Genomic DNA, 21767 nt, shown 5'->3' with positions numbered 1-21767 from the left:
CTAATTATTTAATATTCGCGATAATTTATTTTGCAATAATGCTATCCGATGTCCGATAAATTATTTCATCACTTAAATTGTTCATGGAAAGTACCAACGAGGTTTAATTAACAAGAGACTTCTATAAATCGATCGAATTGTTTATTATATCGAATTGCTTTTGTTAATTAATTTACTATTTCTCGCTTCTTAATATTTGCAACAATTCTATTTATTAGAAGTATGGTTAAGCACCTCACTATCTATTTTGCCATTTAATTTGTTGGTGAAAATAATTGATAGAATCAGACATGAAGTAATGTTTCGTGCACGAATGTTTCAAGAAATTATTTCATCAGTCAAGCTTCGTTAATAAATTTATTATTTCTCGTTTCTTAATATTTACAATTCTGTTTGTTAGAAGCATGGTTAAGCACCTCACTATCTATTTTGCCATTTAATTTGTTGGTGAAAATAATTGATAGAATCAGACATGAAGTAATGTTTCGTGCACGAATGTTTCAAGAAATTATTTCATCAGTCAAGCTTCGTTAATAAATTTATTATTTCTCGTTTCTTAATATTTACAATTCTGTTTGTTAGAAGCATGGTTAAGCACCTCATTGGCTATTTAGCCATTTAATTTGTTGGTTAAATTAATTGATAGAATTAGACATATAGAGTAATGTTTCGAGCACGAATATTTCGAGAAATTGTTGCTGCAGACGAGCTTCGTCAATAAATTAATTGCTTTTCGATGTTTAATATTAACGAGAACTCTTCTTGCCAACGATATTATTAAATAATTCCGTGGCTATTCCGTCGTATCATTTCGCAACGCAAGTAATTAATAACGTCGAACATACAAAGTGATTTTTAAAACACGAATTTATCGAAGAATCCTTACAAAGAAAATATTCTATTGATACATTTAATATTTCTAGCTGCTTAATGATAATTATAAGAACTTCCATTCCTAATGAAACCTTCTAGTACTCTCTTGTCTGTTTTACTATCTAATGTTTAAACAAAATTAACTAACACAACTCGAGATAAAGAAAAACTTTCGAAGCATAAATATTAGGTAATCCACTTTCACTTGGATGTTAGTCATATACTAAGTACGAATAAACATCCACGAAAATCCTATTTTTCCATACTGTAATAAAATTTTGGCAGTTAAATTAAAAACTATTTTCAAGATTTATTTTCTATATTTATCAAAAATATCAATCAAAATTAATTAAACATTATTGCTTAACAAATGCAAAAAATATTTAATTACCTAAAGTTAAGAATGATTATTTTTTAAATATGTTTAGTGAAAATTTCATTGTTATACCTCCAATGGTTCAAAAGTAATAGGGAAATGTCACCGTATTTCTCGATCTGGAGAATATTTCTATTTGAATTGAGCTTCTTTTCAATTCCTAATAGAAAATGCCAGTGGCTCTATCTCGTATTTATCAAACAGCTATACATCTCTAGATAATACCATTTATGTAAAGAAATTTCTACAGTAGATACCGACCGACCTGCTGAATCCGTAAAGTAAAGGTGCTTGTGTATAGAGATTGCTGTAGTGCTGATGGTTGCTATGGTAATCAGGAGTGAGTAAGCTGTGTTTGTAAACGGCAAGACGTCAAACAACTCATTAGGTTATGAATAGTAGGATTATAGAGAAAATAATTGGTAAAATAAGTTGTTAAAATGGGGCGAACGGATTGGGTACGAATATTAGCTTCGGATCCATCGTCATTGACAGATGATGACATGGAAGATCTTTATCCTACTTTAATCAGTTGTGATATCGACGAGATCAATGATATTCATAACCTGCGCACAATAATGAAACTGTCTCAAGAAGTCTTACAGTATAAAGACAATCAAGTAAAAATAAATATTTGATGTTTTTCTTAATTAAAATTGTTTTGGTTACTATACGTTAATAACAGATGTCTTTAATTTTTTGTAGTAGATTTTCTGTTTGTCTGTACAGCAGCATTGTAATAGATTATTTAGAATGCTGTCCAGTACAACAGAGTTTGATATTTTAATATCTGTTTCTTTCTTAGGTAGAATCGTTGCTCTTAGAATGCAGCGAATTAAAACAGACTATTTCTTCTATGAAACCTGAACCAGCTAAGCGTAAAAAAAAAGGTAATATGTATGTCATAATTGAAATGAGACTTATTGCTTAAGTCTTCGTATGCGTACACTGCTTATAGCCATTTAATGAGAGATGTACATACATAAATGATACATATTACTTAAGCTCATAAACTTTATGCTATATTATTTCTTACAGTAGTGACTTAATTGTTATGATCACTGCAGCATTCATTTGACATGTAGCATTTTCAAATACTCTGTAGTCAAAGTTAATTATAGGGTTTAATTTATTTCAATTTATAAGTACAATGTTCTGAAAAATTATCCAACATTTTTTTATATAGAACAGGATGCAACTATTACACAACATGAAACCGATGATTTATCTAAAGTAAGATATTCTATTAACTGTGTAATAAATATATATTTATAATAATCTTTATAAAAAATTTACATAACCATTTTAAGCATTTGGATGAAACAGACAGCAATGAATTACCAGGCATAAATTCAAAAATAAAACTTTTGATGTCAGAATTAGAGGTAAGTTTAAGCAAGAAAAAATGTTATTAATATGATTTAGTACTCTATTTGTATCCCTAGAGTTTAGAAAAGGACAATATTATTTTAAAAGAACAATTAACAACATTAACACAAGAAATGGAAGGTGCTACAGATAAAATGAATGAGATGACAGAAGAATTATGTTCTACACAAATTAAATCCATAGAATACAAAGGTATCTGAACATCATTCCGTTTAATCTTAATAACAATAAGTTTATAAACTGAAAGAAATCTTTTTCAGAAAAGGTATGTTACTTGGAACGTGAAAATGCTGCATTAGTTGCTCAAATTGAAGAAGTAGCAGCACAACAGGTAGATAGAGATAAAGCGATAGATGAATTTGGTGCAGCAATTGATACAAGAATTAATGAATGGAAGGTATAAGTGTTGTTTCTAACTTACTCAGTGTTAGTTAATTATATTCTTATTGTAACATTTGTTTAATTAGGCTGTACTAGATGAAAAAGATTCAACAATTCAACAGTTACAAGAAAATTTATCACAGTCACTTATGCAGTCAACAGTTACGGTTCAGGAACAGAACAAATCTGAAATAGTTCACTTAAATGAAGAGATAGATTGTCGTGACAAAATTATAATTGAATTAAAAACACAGCTTCAGGAAGCTGTTGCTGAAATTAATAACAGTGCTGCATTGATAGAAAAATTAAAAGCAGATGCCCAGAAGTATGTATATTAATTTTAATAAATAATATTGGTGATAAAGTTTAATCTATACATATTTCATACAGAGTTGGAAAAAACAGTAGAAAGAAGGATGTTAAAGATTTATTGAAAAAGCTACACAATGCAAATGAGCAGATATCCAAATTGCAAATGAAGATAATAGAGGCAGAGGAAGACGCGAATTTAAGAAGTAGTAAAGTTAGTTTACTATATATTTAGTATTTAAAATTTAACAATGAAACATTTACTAATATTTGTATTTAGTTTTGTGATATATTAGCAACATTAAAAAAATATGAAGATGGTAATGAAGGATTAACAGATGCCATAAACGAAATAAAGGAAATAAAGAATGTTTTGGAAGATAAAAATGAACGTATAAGAGAATTAATTAATGTCGTCAATAAATTAGAAATGCTAAATTCATATCAGGAAATGGAGATTATTACTCTTAGGTAATTATGTATTATTTTCTTTTATTACTGGAATTTATTATATTTCATTTATAAAGTTACTATAAATTAATTGTAATATTAATGATGCGGACACTTAGAGAGAAGTTAGGAATCCCAGAAGATGAATCAGTGTCGATACAGAATATTTTAGAGAAACGTAAACGAGAGGCCAAGAGATTGGAAGAACTTATGCAACAAAATAAAATGCTTGTCGAAGAAAATTTGGAAATGAAGTCTGATGTAAGATCAAAACATTTGTAAACAATGAATTTCTATTTTTTAATCGTAACATATTTTCTATTTAAAACAAATATTTTCTAGATAAGGGTACTAAAGTATAAATTAAGCAGAACTACTAAAGAGTTCGATTTTTCGAGTAGTATAGTAGGTGATAGTGAAGAATTTTTACATTCTACGAAATTATTTGAAACTGATTCGAAGTTGTATAACAAAACAAAGATATCGACATTGCAACAGAATTTGCAATTGGTTATAGAAGAAAATGAAGCCTTGAGAACAGGCATGCACGAAATTTTGGACTGTATCCGTACCCAAGACGGTGAATTTTCACTAATTTTAATGGTACTTTAATGATGCACTGTTTTCTACTTTTTCACCCTAGAATTTGACTCTCTAATTTTCTACTATCTGTAACCCACACAATTGCTACCTGACACTTGTATATTAACTACATTTATAAATCGATTCTGCTGGAAAATTCTGTCCGTTTTCTTCTGATATTATTATTAGACCGTGAGTACTAATGGCAATTGCAATACACACGGCAGGATTTTCTCTCAGACTACTGTAATACATTAGAATAATACAAGTCCTCATAGTTTGCTTCGTATGTAAACAATTATAGTGTAGTACTTAATAATTTAATATCTCAGGTCAAAGCTTGGTCGAAATACATTCTACTACATTAGAAAGACTATTAGAAGCATTAGATGTGAGACACTTGGCTGGCTGGTATCATCCAGCAATGAGATTACAGGAACATCTAAACGTTGTACAGGGTACAAATACAGAGTTGAGAGGACAACTAAAATTATTGAGGTACATATATAAAACATTTTTTATTAAATATTTTAATAAAAGTGATCTTATCTTTTATCTGGTAGTTTCTAATTGTATTCAGCGATGTGTCTGGTGTTCCATCTATCGTGAGCACCTTAAATATTTATGATTAAAGATAACGTAGAATATTAAAAGAAAACATGGCCACGTGAAAGTGAAATAATCAACCATATATAATATGTTGACTTTTAACTTACCTTTGGAGGAGTTAAGAAAAATATGGTCATCAGAAAAACATTTCTTTATCGTATCAATTGCCGCTCTGAAGCGATATTTGTGTTTAAAAACTAATAGTTTAGCAAATGTCTTAATTTTGATTTTGTATTGCTGTTTAGTACTGCAGTACCATTGAGTTAAAAGCATAGAACTACTTTGTATTAGAATGAATGTCAGATCCATAGGGTTATTAATGTCTTATATAAAAAAATCAGTGGTGTATGTAGTGTAAATACATTAACGGAGTGGTTAGAATCAAAGGATTACACTAATTACAGGAAAGAACTGCAAAGGAAGGATCACATACTCCAAACATTAGCCTTGAACAAAGACACGAATATAGAAACAATATACGCCGAAGAATCGGATAACGACAAGATAGCGATGTATCTAACCGAGATGAAGAAATTGCAAGAAGCTTATGAAAATGAGACAGATGAGTGGGATAGACAAAAGGATTCGTTAATGCAGGAAAACGACAAATTGATAAATGAGATCGACAAGTTGAAAATGCAGCTCGAAGTTTATGAGCGCAGTATGAAAATTTTTGAGGAGGACGATGATGAACTTCGTAAAGGTTTTGCAACTAAAACTAAGGAGTATGTTGAAATTGCTGGCGAGATGCTTATCGCGAACAGGAAGAATGATGTTCTTCAGCAGTTGTTGAACAATGAGATCATGAAAGGCTATCAGGAGCAAAAGGAAACAATAAAGAACGAGACTAACTTAAGAAAATCACTCGCCGATACGAATAAACACAATAAAACCTTACAGCGTGAGATTTCAACTTTGCGAAGTAATTTGTTCAACTCTGTGAGTAAAACCACCTACAATGAGCTGAAAGAAAAGCACCAGGAATTGAGTATACGAATTCGAAATTTATTAGAAAACAATATTGTGTTGCAAAATGAAAAGGAAGTGCAGGCGTTAAAAAATGAGTTAGAGCTGGTGAAACAGCAAAAAAATCAGATCGTCAATCTTATGAAGAAAGAGATTGTTTATGGAACTGAAGAGGATTTAGTGCGTCAGTTGAAGGAAGCTAACACGAATGAACTCTTAGAAAAACAACGCGCTGATCATATAACTAATCTGCATGAAATATTGCAAGTTCAATTTTCGAAATGCGAGGGAAATATTAAAGACGTGCTCGCAGCAAAGACTGAATTGCAAGAGGAATTAATTATTCTCCACAAGAGGCTTACCAAGGAAATGTCTTTTGAGAAGTTTGATACACTTGACGATAATAAAATTAAGGAATTGGAGGATAATAATGAAGAGCTGAAACTAGAGATCGAGAATTTAAAGAAGTTGTTACAGATTTCTCAGGATGAGGCTGAAAAGCAGTATTCGCTCAACTCGATGAAAACGCTGGAGTTGGATAATCTACGACATCAGATTCTCGACTTGCAAGCTATCAGCGAAGACAAAGCTACGATATCGAGGCTGAACTTTGAATTGTCAAGTAAAAATATATCAGAAATGGAACTGAACGCGCGAAAAGTACAACTTGAGAAAAAAGTCTCGTACTTACAGGAGGAATTGGACAAGTCCAGGGTAACGTGCGAAGGATTACGCAGTTATGTTCAAGATTGTCGGAAACAATGTGAAAATCGATGCAGGTGACGTTAGTTTTACAAATTTTAAATTCCCCTAAGCGATGTTTCATCACATTCTAATCAAATTGATGTTATAGAACAGTAAATTGGAGATGAAAAAACTTGTATTTTAGAGTTGCAATATAATTCAAAATAGCAAATTACCCCGAAGATCTTAATTACGTTACTTAACAAATTTCATCTTTTTAAAAAAAGACAGTCGTTTTGATAACTAGTAGGCAATTTCTATTGATACACAAGTTCGAATGTCAGTTTTCTCCAACACCATCAGTTTTTGGAGAAATTTAATTTTTAAAATAATGCCCAATTTACAACTTTAAGCATTTTTCTGCTCTTACAACATTTTAAACATTTAAGTATGTGTTAATAATGTTTAAAGACAGCAAAACGCCTTATGAAAATATGGTTCAATTCAAAGATTTGCTTTCTAATCGCTTAGGAGGATTCATTGTTATATATAAAATTTCAAAAATAAAATTCACAGGATAATAATTACAATTTACTTCCAGAGCTTACGTAGATGTTATAGGGTTTCTGCAGAATCAATATGCAGGTTGTACTTCAATTAGTGCTCTTGATAGAATAACTTCGTTATCTTCTAAATTGAAGGATGAGCGTCAGAGTATAGATTCTGAATTACTGAGTGCGAAAGAGAATCGTTTGGATACTAAGTTACAACAAGAAACGCTTACAAATCGCTTACAAATCGTTGAGAGCTTGAAAGATATTTTAGAACAACAAATTGGAAGTAACAGCGTTCAAGATATTATGCAACGTTTTTCAGAATATTCACAGTATACCTTAAATGTACGTTTATTTTTTGAATTTAAGAAGTGTGTTCTACGATCTTCGATCCGATTTACATTATTTTATTTTTATTACATTTTTTTGAAATATATTCTTAAAACTTTTTTATTTATACTAATAAATTAATGGAAGGTAAAACAAAAATTTTCTATATAAGTTTTTAGTTCTTATAAAAATATATATAGAAGATTGAAGAATCGATATTATACAAAACTTCTGCAATCTATTGTTTTATTTATATTTATAAAATCTTCGCATATATCCAAACTATTTGTCCAAATTATTTGTTTGTGCCCAAGCAAATAATTCTCAATATTTTAAACCGTGATTTATTAGGATTTCAAATATCAACGGAAAATGACGCAACTCGAGAATGAGCTGAAAATCGCGAACAATAAATTTATAGAATATGAGTCGCTTATTACCACCATGGAGCACGAGATGATACAGTCCCAGAAAGCTTGGGGTAAGAGTCAAGATCAGCAATCGAAGATCGATACAAGAAATATAGGGACGAATACTGCATCGTCAACAATCAAACATGAAACGGTACAAGCAATGGTATCTACAAAATCAGTAGAAATACAAACGGATCCATACACTTGTTGCTTGGAGAAGAAGAATACCAGCGAAGTGGAAGTACAAACTACTTCAATATTAAATGACATTAGTTTAAATGAAGAATCACAGTCGACGGAAAAGAAATTGGATCAGATAGAAGAAACTAATTGCAAAGACACAGAAATAAACAAAGAAGAAAAGTTAGAGTCTTTTAAAATGGAGAATAAACAGAAAGAACAAATGATAGATGACGAAATATCAGTTTCTTTGAAAATGAGAAAAGAAGAAGAGAAAAGAATTGGAAACAATCAAGAAATATCTTTACTCCGTGATCAATTAAACCAGGCTTTAAAGTTAGCCTCTGAGCGATCTGCGACGTTAGTTAAATATGAATTAGAGATAGCTGAGTGTCGTGCCAAGGTAGAAGCGTTGAACACGACAATAGAAAATAAGGATTTGCAATTGAAACAGAAAGAGAAGCTTCTGGAAGAATACAAGTTGGCTCCCCAGTCGCAGCTGTTAGGTACTGAGAGTAGTAGCAAGCTAGCTTTAAAGTCAACCATAAATAGTTTGCAGCAATTAGTAGAACAGAAAGAGGAAACTATAGCCAGATACCAAAGTCTTCTAAAAGAGGACAGAGACGAGCATAGTAAAGCTGCTGCCCGCTTGCAAGAGGAAATTAGAAGCTTACATTGTCGTGTTCAGTCCATGCAGGTAGAAGCTCAGAAGGTTACAACACAACAAGGAAACGTAATCACGGAGCCAGAAAATTTAAACGATAAAGTAAAAGAAGCTGCGACAAGAGTTGATGTTAAGAACAGCATCAAGCAAACAGAGGAGATTGCACGGTTGAATGAGACAGTTTCGACTCTCGAAGCGGATCTAAATATCACGAGGGAGTTAAGTGATCGATGGCATTTATTGGCTGAGGAAAGACTGAAGCACATGGATCGCATGAGAGAAAGGTAAGTTGTTATTTTGTAGAATCATCGGGATTTCAGATGGTGCTGGGAGTTGAGTATCGAGACAAGTAAAGTCACAGTCCTACTTACTAAATGTATAAGAAATATTTATGAATGTTCATTAAATCTTCTGCAAATAAAAACATAATTGAAGTCACTTTGTAGAAAGTACTCTAAGTGTTAAAATTGAAAAAATATGTTTTTTTTTATTCAGTATATATATGTTTTACGTTCTAATGGCAATATTGTAGTATAGTATTTTAGTGTAATTTCTTTTTATAAATAATTAATAATAAAATTTGAAGACATTACACATGAAAATAAAATGTGATCAAATATATTTTTGGTTTTCTATACAAGTTATTTAACAAGTGCAGGACTTTCTTCCATATTCTTCTGCGTTGCTTTTTTACTTTTAAAAGAGTACATTTTACAATATAATATGTAACAAATTCTACAAATTAAGTACAGTAGCTTGTTTTAACATTCAAATGGAAACGTTGCTTTGCCCAACTCAATTCCATGATTTCTTGACGTCTCAATGTATATTTAAGTGTAGCTACATGTCACCAGACTTGAAGAGCAACATAAAAGTGAACTAGAAAGTTATCGCGGGGAACTGAAAAAATGGCAATCAGAGGCATGCACATTGCGCAAACAATTGTCTGAAAATCGCATGTTAGTGGCGAAAGGGAATATTTCTTTAATGAAGGAATTGCAAGAAAAAGATGACAAAATTAACGAGCTCGGCCTCACTTGTCAACAGCTTCAGGTACTGTAGATATTGCCACGAAATAGGTAGATAATTGTGTAAAGCCAACCATTATTGTTAGTGAATGAAAAATTTTGATGGATGACTATGGTCACTGATACTATTTGGATAAATGCAGGTAATATGGAACATCGTAATATCTCGAGAAAGAAGTATCGAATTCTAAAGTCAACTTGGTATATAGGTTTTCCGATAATTAATATTAAAATATTATTTAAAATTTCAAGAGTTAAATATCACGTAGGTATTTCAAGGTTGTAGCTTCCCTCAAGGAAGAAAAAGGTATTCTACTTTTGACAATCTTTTGAAATCAGGTGTTCCATATTAGCAATCCTTACCTTTATTCCGATAGATCAATGTTGGTTGGCTATAGTTACCAGTCGTAAAAAGCTAGTGAAACTCAGTGAAAATAAATATTTGAACATGCTTCATTATGTTTCTGCAAAGAATGAGGTTGAGCTAATGGAGACTAGGTCGCAGCGAGCAGTAACGCAGCGAGAAACAGAATCAAAGGTGAACGAAGTTACACAGACTCGGGATCAACCTCAACCTGTAGATGCGGTACGCAAACAATTGCAGTCGTTACTGGAAAAAGAGAAAACCTACAAGCAGGAAATTTCTGATTTAAAGCATCAGCTTAGCCGCAGGTATTTCTCTCTAGTAAGCAAATACATAAGTTTTCAATTCAGAAAAGTACGCACGAAATTATTTATATATTACTATACATTTATTAACACTATAGCTGGTTAGCCGAAGTCCATGCACTTTATTTTTCTCGGTTTGCTTAGCGATATTTTATGTAATCGGAGCATTTTTTAATTTGTACATATTAATTCTGATAAAAATCATTATCTATCTTTTTATTTTAAGGCAATCTTAACTCATTTTTTCATTGTAGCTATCGGCTTGTACATTAACTGTACTAATCTTCAAACTCTACCTATAAATAACAGTTTAAATAATAGTCTGAATGTTTGACTTCAAGCTCATGTAAAATCTGGTATAAAATCATATATAATAGTTCTTATACAAAGTTCACTTTCCTGATCATGCAAACGCAAAAATATTTTATACGTAATTTGAACGGTGTAAGTAGTCAAGGTCCTGCAGATGTAATGTGATTTCTTTTGAGATTATAATTTAACAAAATATTTACGTTTTGTTTTTTTTACAATACAATCACTGGGAATTCTATTAACAAGATTCTAGTAGGTAACATATCGAGTAAGTTTAGTGAATTCTCACCTCAGATACATGGCAGTAAAAGCACAAGAAAGAAAAGTTTTCCAACGGGAAACACAGCTCGAACATAAAGTAAAACTTTTGGAGTCAGATTTAGAGAAAGCGCGAGCTCAATTGGATCGCGAGTATTTAGCACAGGAGGCGAAAAAGACTAAGGTATATGCGAAATTTTAGTGTAAATATTTTTTTTGCGATGATTAAGTAAAGTAAAGGTAGTATTCTTTCGTGTAGACCGCGGAAGAACTTCTGTTATGGGAGAAGCAGAAGAAATGGCAACAAACCGCTGAAAAGTTAAAACAGAAACTCAAAGAGAAAACCGAGGAGCATACGAAATTACTTTCCAGTTATGATAAACTCCGATTGGTGGTGACGTGTATGGAAAGGGAGAAATGGTACTTAAAGAGAAAACTGAAAATGGAAAACGGAGTGATAGCCGGTGGTTTATCCGCTAGATCTGTGCCAATAACGCAACAGAACGTTATGGAGCAACTTCAAAATGAATGCCATGTTCTTCGCGATCGGATTAAGGAATTAACTGATAGATTAGAGAACGAGGATAGTGAGAAGTTATTATTGAAAATCGATGAACAAAAGAGACGTATCGCTGCTTTAGAAATTATCTCTCAGGTTTGTTGGAATGACGGTGTATTTTTCTACACTAGAATTGAAAATTGATTAAGGCTTTAAAATATGTATTTAAAATAATTTTTCTCTGTTCTGGTATTCAATTATGATTGCTTACGTATAAGTACGAAGTGTACATAATTTTTATGCAGTTACGGTGATCGAATGAAATTCATTGTAAATTGCGGTTTGATAAATAATTTAAATAATTTAATTGATTGGTACTTTTGGTTACTTTTGTAAGATTGAAGGGCAAATCTCGGATTAGTTCAACATTATATAAAAATTTTTCTTATTGATTTCATCATGAAAATAAATAGACAATAGAGAAGAACAACTATATTTGAACATATAGAACAGTTGAAATATACGATATCAAATTAAATAAGGAAATAATTGAACAATGAAAATTGTTTATCCCGAATATGCATGTCGTTTTTGGCTCCACCTATTAAGAACATTTATAGTTTAGCAATTTATATTTGTATGTGTACCACAGGGCAGTAATTGCGTCACGGCGCAATTAGAAAAACTAGAAATGACCAAGGAGATTCTTGAGAAAATGAATCTGACTTTAGAGAGTGAGAATTTCGAGCTTCGACTCGAAGTGGAAAAAATGAACGCTGATGCGCCAAAGTTGCGAGAAAAAGTGGAACATTTGGAGAAGTAGGTTTCGGAGATGATATACATATACAATTAAGATAATTATGTATTTTATTTAAAAATCCTTTTTTTTCTATTTAGATATATAAAGCTTTTGAAAGTAGAAAAATCGTCGGATTCGTCGCCTAGATTATCAGATAAAGAGTTACAAGAGTACAGTGCGAAGAAGTCGAATATAGAAATGGAGAAAACAATTTTTACTTTGAAAAGAATTATTGAAAAATTACAGATGGAAAATAAGCGTCTCAGGATGGGTTCGAAAAAGAATCACGTCATACCTCAGGCATGAAGATAATATTAGTTTAGTAATGTCTCTCTAACAGTCCGCGATTCGAAATTTTTAATGAGTTTCTATCGGCACAGGATTGTTAATAGTTTCTATTGTTTCACCAATGAAGCTTTGCTTTTGAGCCAAACTAACAAGCATTATTGATTGATTAGTCGTTGTCCAAGATCTTGAAGATATAAACTTTAATTTTTCTAATTGAAGTTTCTTATCTAGTTCTTTTAGTTTCTTGTACTAAGGTTTTCGTAAGAATTGAAAATAAAGTGAATGCCACACTAAATATTACTTGTTTTCATTTTAGTCTAGCAGTAAATTAAGGAAAGATGCAATTCTGCTAGGATTGTAACAATTTTGTAATATTATCAATAGAGTGACATAGTTAGAGTTATGAAAACGTAATTGGATTGACTGAATCGGATTACTAAATTGAATTACTGAATCAGTAGAACTTAGGTACAAAATGTTCTTAAAAAATTAAGCGGTCGTTAATTTTTTTTACACCGACTGTAAGTTACTCCATTTATGTTTCTTTATTTAGAAGCGTGACTAATGGGTGTTAACAAGGCTAATAGAGAGACACTGCTACATTGCATAATTCATTATCTACAATCTACACTATTCAACAGATTTAAACTTTTTCTGTATGTTGTTATATTTTAACTTTGAACAAATATTCAAGTTTCAATTTTAATCGTTTTGGAACTTTTTCGGACATTTTTTAGTTTACCTAAAAAATTAGAGAAATGCAGAATTAGTGTTGATCAATTGTGCTATAAACTCCAATTGATCCTTCCTTTTTACTTCCAAATGTTTTAAGATTAAAACACAATACAAAAGCTTAAAACATATCTGATAATCCAATACATGTTGGATAGTGTCATAAAATGTTTGTCTTCACAAAAGTCACCATTTTGTTCGTTTTTAGGGGAAATTATCCGGTAGACATACCGATAGTCTATTACAAGAGCAATATGAGGAAGCGCAGAAGCGCGTGGTTGCGCTGGAAACGGATTTGCAGCTGGCTGAGCAAAGATTAGTCGCGTTGCAAACCATACAAAAGGAGGACGAGAATGGAGAGTTAAAGGTGTTGAAGGAGCAATTGAGCCATAAGTCGGAGCTTCTAGACAAAGTGAAACATTTATTATCAAGAGCAGCCATTAACGAAAAAACTCTTCGGCAACGTGTAAATATGCGCTAAAAACGGATCAAAACACGAACGCAGCTTAAGGAACAATGTAACAAAATTCATGCGACTCTCTTCTTTCAGGTACAACAATTGGAATCGAGGCAGACATTATCGACAATACCGGAGTGTTACTTAACGCCTCCTTCTCCTGAATAATCCTCTTCCGGTAAGTAAAAGGCTTGTACTTTTTCTATACGATAGCTCCTCGCAAGATACACACAGACAAAATAAATGTATTGACGCTGCTAGCTTTCAATTCTACAACTTAATAGTACAATATTATTGAACTTCATTTAATATTTTGCGCATAGACTGTTATAGTCATAACAATCGTCATGTTCGAAGAATTTAACTCAGTAACAGTTTATTCCTTACATTCATATGGGACTATAATTAGAAGCTAAATTGTGCTCGTGGTGAGCTTCTTTTGAGGTTCTTTTACGTTTCAGGTATAAAGACCTCTGTCATTTCGAACATTGGTGATTATATCCCTGGATTGACTCTGATGATTCGCTAGTGAGCATATTCTCTATGCATTTATTCAGTGATAACAGTATTTACGATATTATGATTATGTAAGCTTTTGGTATTCAACCGAAGCGAATTCAACAAGATTTTTATACTATCCTCTCTGCGTTGCATTTCTATCTTCCTGTCCATTGTATGAGAATGTTTTGAAATTCGTGTATTGAATATGTTTTATAAATACGTGAAAATGAGATGTGAGATAAAGACGTTTTATGAAACGTTCTTGGGCTTCAATGAAACATCCAAACTATAGTCGGTAATCTCTTGGCACACGCACACACACGCATATACACGCACATACATTTAGCACGCGTTACGAGCTACTCGATCTGTCACAGTCACAAGCATCGATCACAGTGTTCGATTGCATTGATATTTCATCTAAGTATGCCTCTAGGTTTGTATAAAAAAAAGAATACTGTGGAGTTGCAGGCGAATCGCGTCAGATCTTCGATCCTCGTTGAAGATTTCCATTATAGATTTACCGGCGGTACACATACAATTAGCGGACGTTACGTATTTTCGACACGAACACCGATTACTAGGAACTTTACGTAGGCGATGCTAATTAATAGTCGCTATCATCCAGCGCTTGCAGGAACGGTTGCATTGAACGCTCGTCCTCGCAGTCAGGGATCAGCTTTCCTTTGAACTTTACGCAAGAGTCGGCGCACTTTTGCCCCAGGAAGTATGGCCCGAACATCTTTTTGCACTGTGCGCAGTTTCGTATACATACACCTAAAAAACGTGATAAAAAATTAATCAAGTCGAAAGAGTGGAACAAATTCTTTGTGAGCCTGGCACACCCGACTTTCACTTGTTCTCATTTTCTTTCATCTTGCTGACGATCAAAATTCAGCACGCTTTATACAAAGTTTATTATCAGCTTTCTGTTATTTTTACTTTGTTTTGGCCCTGCGTTGCTCACGCGGATGTGTTAAATTAACTTTTTCGTTAAAGGAAAATGGTAGAAAGCCAGCAATTTTGGACTTAGTTCGTGACGAAAGATTTTTGAAGCTTTCAAGTAGTCTACTATAAAATTTGAAATTGATCAGCCAGATCATAGGTTCTCAAAGTGTATGCTGCATAGCTCGCTGTGATTATGCGTATGTAACGTAAGTCGTGTTTTTCTCGGAATCGTATTTTCTTATGTAACTGACACAATATGTCAGGATCTAGGTCGATATTAAAACGATATCTGAAGATTCAGTGGGTCAAGCAAAGTTTTTAACATTTCTGAATTTGTCATATTTGATGTTTGACTATACCGAAAGCAAAAAGAAGTACAATAATATCTCTCTAATTGACGCTCAGATTGCCCACAAAAATGGATAATTTGGGAAGAGGAGATACGATTATTCGAGCTTTGCGGTTCGTTTTAATAGTCACGAATTGTCAACAACTATAAAAACGAGCTGCAAAGCTCGAATAATCGTATCTCCTCCTTCCAAATTGTCCATTTTTGTGCACAATCTGAGCGTCAGTTAGGGAGACATTACTGCAAATCCATAATTTGATATTAGCACAATGGGATATATTCAAAAATCAACTACGTTCCACAATATTCGGGAGTGTTTAATTTAACGAAGTATAAGCTTACCAATAGCTCTATCGAAGGGAGTATTTGCAGCGGAAAGTACGAATACCATAGCAGAAGCTACGAAGAGAACCAACAGGATGCGAATGTTCGCGTTCATGGCTGCAAGAAATAGAATTTAGAAATAATTAATTATTTTATAACGAAATTTCAGTTTGCGGCTGAATCTGTGGCAATCTCTTTTCTGAAGAATTTATGTCATCTACATATCAGATCATCTACAGTCGATATTCTTCATTAATACTCCATTCATATTTCATGGAATTCATTTGCAATTATTATTAAAAATATTTCGTAGAATTTCTTTGCGACCGTTATTAAAATATCACAAAGCCAGCGAAATGAGAAAAGTTGATTAATTTCGGTTACGTGACATGGTAAGGAATATTTATATTGAATATTAATTAAAAAAGAATTCTGCTTTAAATTGGAAATAAATAAAGGTATAATAGTCGAGTAACGCTGTGTTTAAATCTTTGCTGTTACCGCGTGTTCTATACATATATGATCCAGAACGAGATTATTAGCCAACAGTATCTACTAATGATGAGTAAACTACAGACCTCTGCGCAGAACAAAAAATGTTCTGCATTAATTGAAAGAAATATAAATTACATAAGAACGCGTGGAATATTTTTCCTTTTAATCTTTTTTAAAATAACAGAACAGTTAAATATTTTTACTGTGTCGTATTTCTTCCACTCATATATGCCATAAACGTATGGAGCAATTACCAACGAGAAACGTTCACGTTAAGATCTTAAAGTAGATCGGTTTCTGATTAAATAGCGGAAAAGTGAAAATAGATATCGATACATTTTTATTAAAAGTCAGAGTATGCAGTATCGTCGTCGGACTGATCGATAGATCCCACGAGATTTATCACCGACGATACAGTGACTTTTGATTAGCGTAGCGTTCGTCGACTTCTCGGATCGGCGGAAAAATGTCCCCGTACGTTTCCAGTACCAGACGAATCCTACTGAAGGTAAAGTTAACAGGATACAGGTATATCTAACTAGCCTCTGGCAGGATGTGTACGGTTCAGTGCAGCATCGATATCATATTCACTTTCCTCGATTAATTACCGGTCTCGTGCAGGAGACAAGGCAGGCGGAGAGGCGAAGAAAGAGACGGCGAGAGAAATCCATGAACTTTCAGGGATAACTCGGATGTCGAAGTCGTCGAGACGGTTGATTGCGATACGTGTTAATTATACTTTCTGTGTATGTCGGTTACAACCCCTGGCAAGAAACATTCTCCAAACCGATTAACCAGTTTACGATGAGTATTTATTAAACGCGTCACGATATTTAGTAGAAAGCTTTGAAAATGCTTAGCAGCAGTAATTGTGGATGCATGTTATTATATTTGATTATATATAGCAACTAGAATGAAAGAAATAGTACTATTTTTGTTTTATTAAAAAGTTTGTTATAATGAAAATAAAATAGACATATGTAACAACTTCACTAGTGCCATAAATTGTAGGAAAATCTAAATTTGTTTACGTGAGTATGAAAGAGATGCTTTTTAGGAGTTCATGCAGCCATTGCTGAATCCATTCTCTCACGATTTTTGTACATATTTATGAATCTAATTCTTTGAGACCAATGTTGAGGTTCTTATTGGACCCAATACAAATAGCTAATGATTTGAACTTGCTACTAGAAAATTAGATGGAACTAGAAGTTAGATGGAATGTATATAAATTTCGCCATATAATGGTTAAATAAAGAATTTTTTGAATATAAGTGAGAACGTCAACGTGTACTCCTTATTGCGTAAAATAGTGACCAAGTTTTATGAATGTTACTTTTCTTTTTGTTTAAAGAGTAGAATTCAAATTCCATATAATATCACGTGTGTTTGCAAAAAAGAAGGAAATGCTTTTAGACTGTTTTCAATTTCGAAATGCAAAAGCATGCTACACCTAAAAATCATATTATCTTCCCACTTTCCTCACAAAACAACTTGCACATCGTTTTCGTAAGACAAAACGATAAAACTATGTATAATTACAATGACAAACAAATTGCGAATTTCGTAGAAACAAATTTTCAAGTAAAGATTTATAAATGCTCATTAATTATAGATAGATATTTGTGATATTTCTTTTTCAGTAAACAACAGTCTAACTATACTCTTCAAGGTGTATAGATTTTGTATATTTGCACACACAATATACATATATAAATTATGTCGTACTCAGAAACCAGTAACGACCAATATTTTAAACCGTAGTCCTTTAATTATTCTTTCTATATAAATATAGATCCATCTCTTTCATTCCAAATTCAACTTCTAAATTTAATATATTCACAAACTAATGCGAAAAGCTAAATTGAAAACAAAAATTGTGTATTATCACTTCCACTGTAACCAATTAATGTTGCTATTCACCTGTATTATGTATCTTCCTGTATCGATTCAAAGTGCAAACTCAACGTTAGATCGAATCAGCATACAATAGATCAAAAAAAGTATTTCTACACCAAGTTTTTCGGATGTAATTTTTGAAATAATAAAAATAGTATGAAAATTTTCTAGTCAAAAAGGTATTTGTACACCGTTGTATCGTAATAGTAGCATTTAGAAGCGTCGCGTTACAAGCGGAACAGAAAAAACATGGAATTTTATCCAGTTCTATGACGAAGATCGTAGTAAAAACTGCAAGGAGAACCAGTAGATTAAGATTATGTAGTTAACATAATGAATAATAACAAAACGAAATCGAGTCTGTGACGTCAATATTCATTCTGAAGAAACTACGTTTGAATTGATATCATGTAGAATCGTCTATACATATATCGATGCTAAGATTTTTAAAACTTGAGAACAAACTCACTAAATGGAAGCTCTTTTTCAATGATCATTGCATCTAGTATTAATGTTCTCGATCAGTGCTCACGATCAATGGAGAATGTATCGGAAGAGGATAACATTATCTTTATGATCGAAGAACTACCATTCATCCAAGATAATGACGTAATGAAACGGCACAATATTTTAATTTCGAAATGTCCATATTAGCAGAACTCATTTCTGTGTACAATAAATCACCGAAAAATCTGCATTACATTCGAGAGAAATTCCATCCGAAAGATTAGATCCGGAAATACTGTTTCGATCCACAGCAAGAATCCCTATATGAACGGATCTCCGGGTCACTGTACCGAACCGAATCTCCTTGAAGCGATAATTTCACATAAGGCGAGACCGCGACACTCTACGTTTCCTATTCGCGTTCTCGTGCAGCATCACTTACTCGTCGTACAATCGATCGCGAGCCACCGATTCGCGACACTCTCACTGATCTACTTGTCCCGGTGAAAGACTTTTTTTTTGCCAGGGGTTGCACCGCCGCTATCCGAGCCGCAGGACGTGATTGGCAGCGAGCGGAACGCTGCCGGCAAAGGTGTACTGTTCTTTAATGAGTCCGAATTATCCTTCCGTCCTGCGAGCGTCGATATTTATCGGTCGAAGGCGGCTGTGTATCGCCGGTATCTCGTTCGATTGGTTCACCGTATCCGCTTACATAGTTTCTTTTTTTCTGGTCCACGCACCGGTGTGCGTGTGCGTGTCGTCGGTATGCGTGCGTGTCGTTCGTTTTCTTTCGTTTTTTTTTCTTCCACCTCTTTCTTAAATACACCGTCATTTATAACCGGAATCCCCGGCGACGCGTGCTTCCGCGTTCTCCTTAACGGCTGCATTGTGAGCACATAAAGATAATAAATATGGATGGTAGGTGTCTCTTTATCCTGTCCTCTGGCCGTCTCTTTCTCTCGTCTCTCCAGGAAGCACTTGAAGATTCAAGACCAAGGATCGATCGATCGTTGCCGCGAGCGCGTTACCGATGCTGGCGCGCGATCGCGGACCGCGGAAACGGCGATGATCGCGGATCAATGGACCTGGAGAACCGCGATTCGGATCCAGACCGGCAAGATCGATCCGCACCGATCCAGGCGACGACGCGTGCACGATCTCGAAACTGGCCGACGATCGGCGAGAGCGACGCCGCTGTCGATCCGGCACGATATCACAGTCTCTTTTGCTTTAGGCTCGTGCGCTTCGCGGTGTTTACCTGGTCGTTCGCGATCGGGTCGAGTCGAGGCTGTTGGAATTGATAAAACCAGACGAGTGACACTGAGCACCGGCACGATGCCGGCCTTATATATCCGTTCAAGCCAGATTCATCCCTCGTCCGAGGGAAACCCCGCTGCCTATCTTGCCGTAATTCGATTTCTTCGATTTCCTGCACTCGGAACCGCTCGAAACGCTCCGGTAGGATTCAGCGAAGAAATTTTGATCGATCGAAACGCGGGGGCACAGACAGTGGATAATTACTTAAAGGGGAGAGCCGTCTATGGCGTCTTCGTGCCGAGGAATCGGTTCTGGTTGGTTCGCTCGCGATACCGCCGCTGACGCAGGCCGATGGTAGCGGAGATTTAATTTACTTCCGGCTACGGTTTTATTAGTCAGTTTACCGATTAGATCTTTCGGTTTACGCGAACTCATTGTACGGAGCTTCCAATGATCTGACGTCGAGCGACTCCTATTGTCTTTTCCGGATGCTTTGTTTGAAGAATACCGGGAATTTTTGCTCGATTTCGAGCAACACGATCAACGGAAATTACGGCCAACATATATTATTTCGTTGGAGTTTTGGATAAATGCGTAAAGCGTATAGTTAGTCTTCTTAGAACGATGAATATCGTGTTTCAAGATCTTCTTTCTCTACGTTATATATTCTTCCCGTCGGCATTGATAGTATAAAACTGGTTTTGGAAGTTAATGTTCCGAGCACGGAAACAATAATAATTTATCGTGAGACGATAAAGAACGTGCAATTTTATAGATTTCTTGTAGGTTCTGTCATTTTTCCATTTCGGGTTACTTGAACATCAACGCACCGTACACAAACGCAGTCTACATTTTGTTTGTTGCTTTTTTTTATATTCGTGGTACATGCAAGCAACTGGCCGTGTATATTAACAAACATTTATCGTATTATTATCCTACGTTCATCGCGAGGTATTTTCTAGTTTTTGTAAGAAATCCCCTTCTCCAGATATCTATGAAGGAATTCATGAAAATGGGAATTTGCACGAAGATCGACAGTCTAGTTGTAATATTAATGGAATAGGAGAAGGTGACCTTGCAATGAGAAAATTGACGACTGAAAAATTTGGGAACACGATCTAATGGACAGCAGATTCTAAATCACGGTATTCGTCAACGATCTGAAAAAAGTTATTCGGTGACGCCTTCTAAGGAAAAAGTAATGTTATGGGTACTTAACACTTTCATCGTAAAGTCGCGATTTACATTCTCTTACTTTCTCCGCTATTTTAGACATTCTCTAAATTACTTTGTTTATTGTCATCCGGACAGTGTGTTTTGATAGATTTCTCAAAGTATCCTGGATTTCATCTTTGAGCATTATTTCTATCACTTATAAGAACAAAATGTCTAAAGTACGAAACAAAAATACAATCGTTTCTCAAATACGAGGTGATAATTTCATATATTAGAGAATATATGTTGTTTTCTTATGTACGGTGCAGTACACATACGAAATTTAAACATTGGGTTGGATGTACAGTAAATTCTTCCTAATCGTTTAAAATTTCCAATAACTGGACCGCAGTATGTATCTACAGTGCAATGAATGAAGTGCATTGGAGCAAGAGTAACTACGTAAGCATGAATTCTTTTTTAATAATTCGTGAACAAACTCTGTGCTCCGAAAATATTTTAAATGATTGTCCTCACTTAAGTATACCAAGGTTAACTTTCCAACTCTATTTAACCACTAAAAGAGAAAA

General features: G+C 33.9%; 2 protein-coding genes across 13 annotated transcripts in view; one reads left to right on the top strand and one right to left on the bottom strand.

Moving 5' to 3' along the window:
• The first annotated feature begins 1590 nt into the window (after positions 1 to 1590).
• The window catches only part of Cep290 (Centrosomal protein 290kDa), a 59957-nt gene continuing 39780 nt past the window's right edge, over positions 1591 to 21767 (top strand). The window contains exons 1-24 of one of the 5 annotated variants that reach the window (XM_033473862.2): positions 1591 to 1869; positions 2055 to 2139; positions 2436 to 2482; positions 2560 to 2634; positions 2695 to 2830; positions 2899 to 3035; positions 3106 to 3344; positions 3410 to 3542; positions 3609 to 3799; positions 3898 to 4039; positions 4121 to 4358; positions 4693 to 4858; positions 5374 to 6714; positions 7221 to 7518; positions 7855 to 9044; positions 9615 to 9813; positions 10261 to 10460; positions 11064 to 11211; positions 11287 to 11682; positions 12179 to 12345; positions 12424 to 12625; positions 13554 to 13811; positions 13896 to 13980; positions 14264 to 14441. In XM_033473862.2, the coding sequence (XP_033329753.2) occupies positions 1690 to 1869; positions 2055 to 2139; positions 2436 to 2482; positions 2560 to 2634; positions 2695 to 2830; positions 2899 to 3035; positions 3106 to 3344; positions 3410 to 3542; positions 3609 to 3799; positions 3898 to 4039; positions 4121 to 4358; positions 4693 to 4858; positions 5374 to 6714; positions 7221 to 7518; positions 7855 to 9044; positions 9615 to 9813; positions 10261 to 10460; positions 11064 to 11211; positions 11287 to 11682; positions 12179 to 12345; positions 12424 to 12625; positions 13554 to 13811; positions 13896 to 13970 (6243 nt within the window). In that variant the 5' untranslated portion in view covers positions 1591 to 1689 and the 3' untranslated portion in view covers positions 13971 to 13980; positions 14264 to 14441. Of the gene's footprint in view, positions 1870 to 2054; positions 2140 to 2435; positions 2483 to 2559; positions 2635 to 2694; positions 2831 to 2898; positions 3036 to 3105; positions 3345 to 3409; positions 3543 to 3608; positions 3800 to 3897; positions 4040 to 4120; positions 4359 to 4692; positions 4859 to 5373; positions 6715 to 7220; positions 7519 to 7854; positions 9045 to 9614; positions 9814 to 10260; positions 10474 to 10711; positions 10902 to 11063; positions 11212 to 11286; positions 11683 to 12178; positions 12346 to 12423; positions 12626 to 13553; positions 13812 to 13895; positions 14442 to 21767 lie in introns of those variants that run through there. The other 4 variants (XR_013033771.1, XM_076523303.1, XR_013033772.1 and 1 more) reach the window with 4 other exon arrangements.
• Eh (Eclosion hormone) lies at positions 13747 to 20231 on the bottom strand. Of its 8 annotated transcripts, none has more exons than XM_076523308.1 (4): positions 18343 to 19991; positions 17028 to 17198; positions 15943 to 16041; positions 13747 to 15080 (listed from the first exon to the last, which is right to left on the bottom strand). In XM_076523308.1, exons 3-4 carry the CDS (start codon positions 16037 to 16039, stop codon positions 14911 to 14913), a joined length of 267 nt encoding a protein of 88 aa, XP_076379423.1. In that variant the 5' UTR covers positions 16040 to 16041; positions 17028 to 17198; positions 18343 to 19991; the 3' UTR covers positions 13747 to 14910. The 8 variants fall into 8 exon arrangements, with proteins under 8 accessions (XP_076379423.1, XP_076379425.1, XP_076379422.1 ...); XM_076523310.1 differs by having other exon boundaries at positions 17028 to 17183; XM_076523307.1 differs by having other exon boundaries at positions 17028 to 18609; positions 19020 to 19991.

This window comes from Megalopta genalis, chromosome 6 (genome assembly GCF_051020955.1).
Source record: "Megalopta genalis isolate 19385.01 chromosome 6, iyMegGena1_principal, whole genome shotgun sequence".
In the NCBI taxonomy this organism is placed as follows: Eukaryota; Metazoa; Arthropoda; class Insecta; order Hymenoptera; family Halictidae; genus Megalopta; species Megalopta genalis.
Note: the sequence above shows the minus strand (reverse complement) of the source record. Positions and strands in the feature narration are given on the sequence as shown.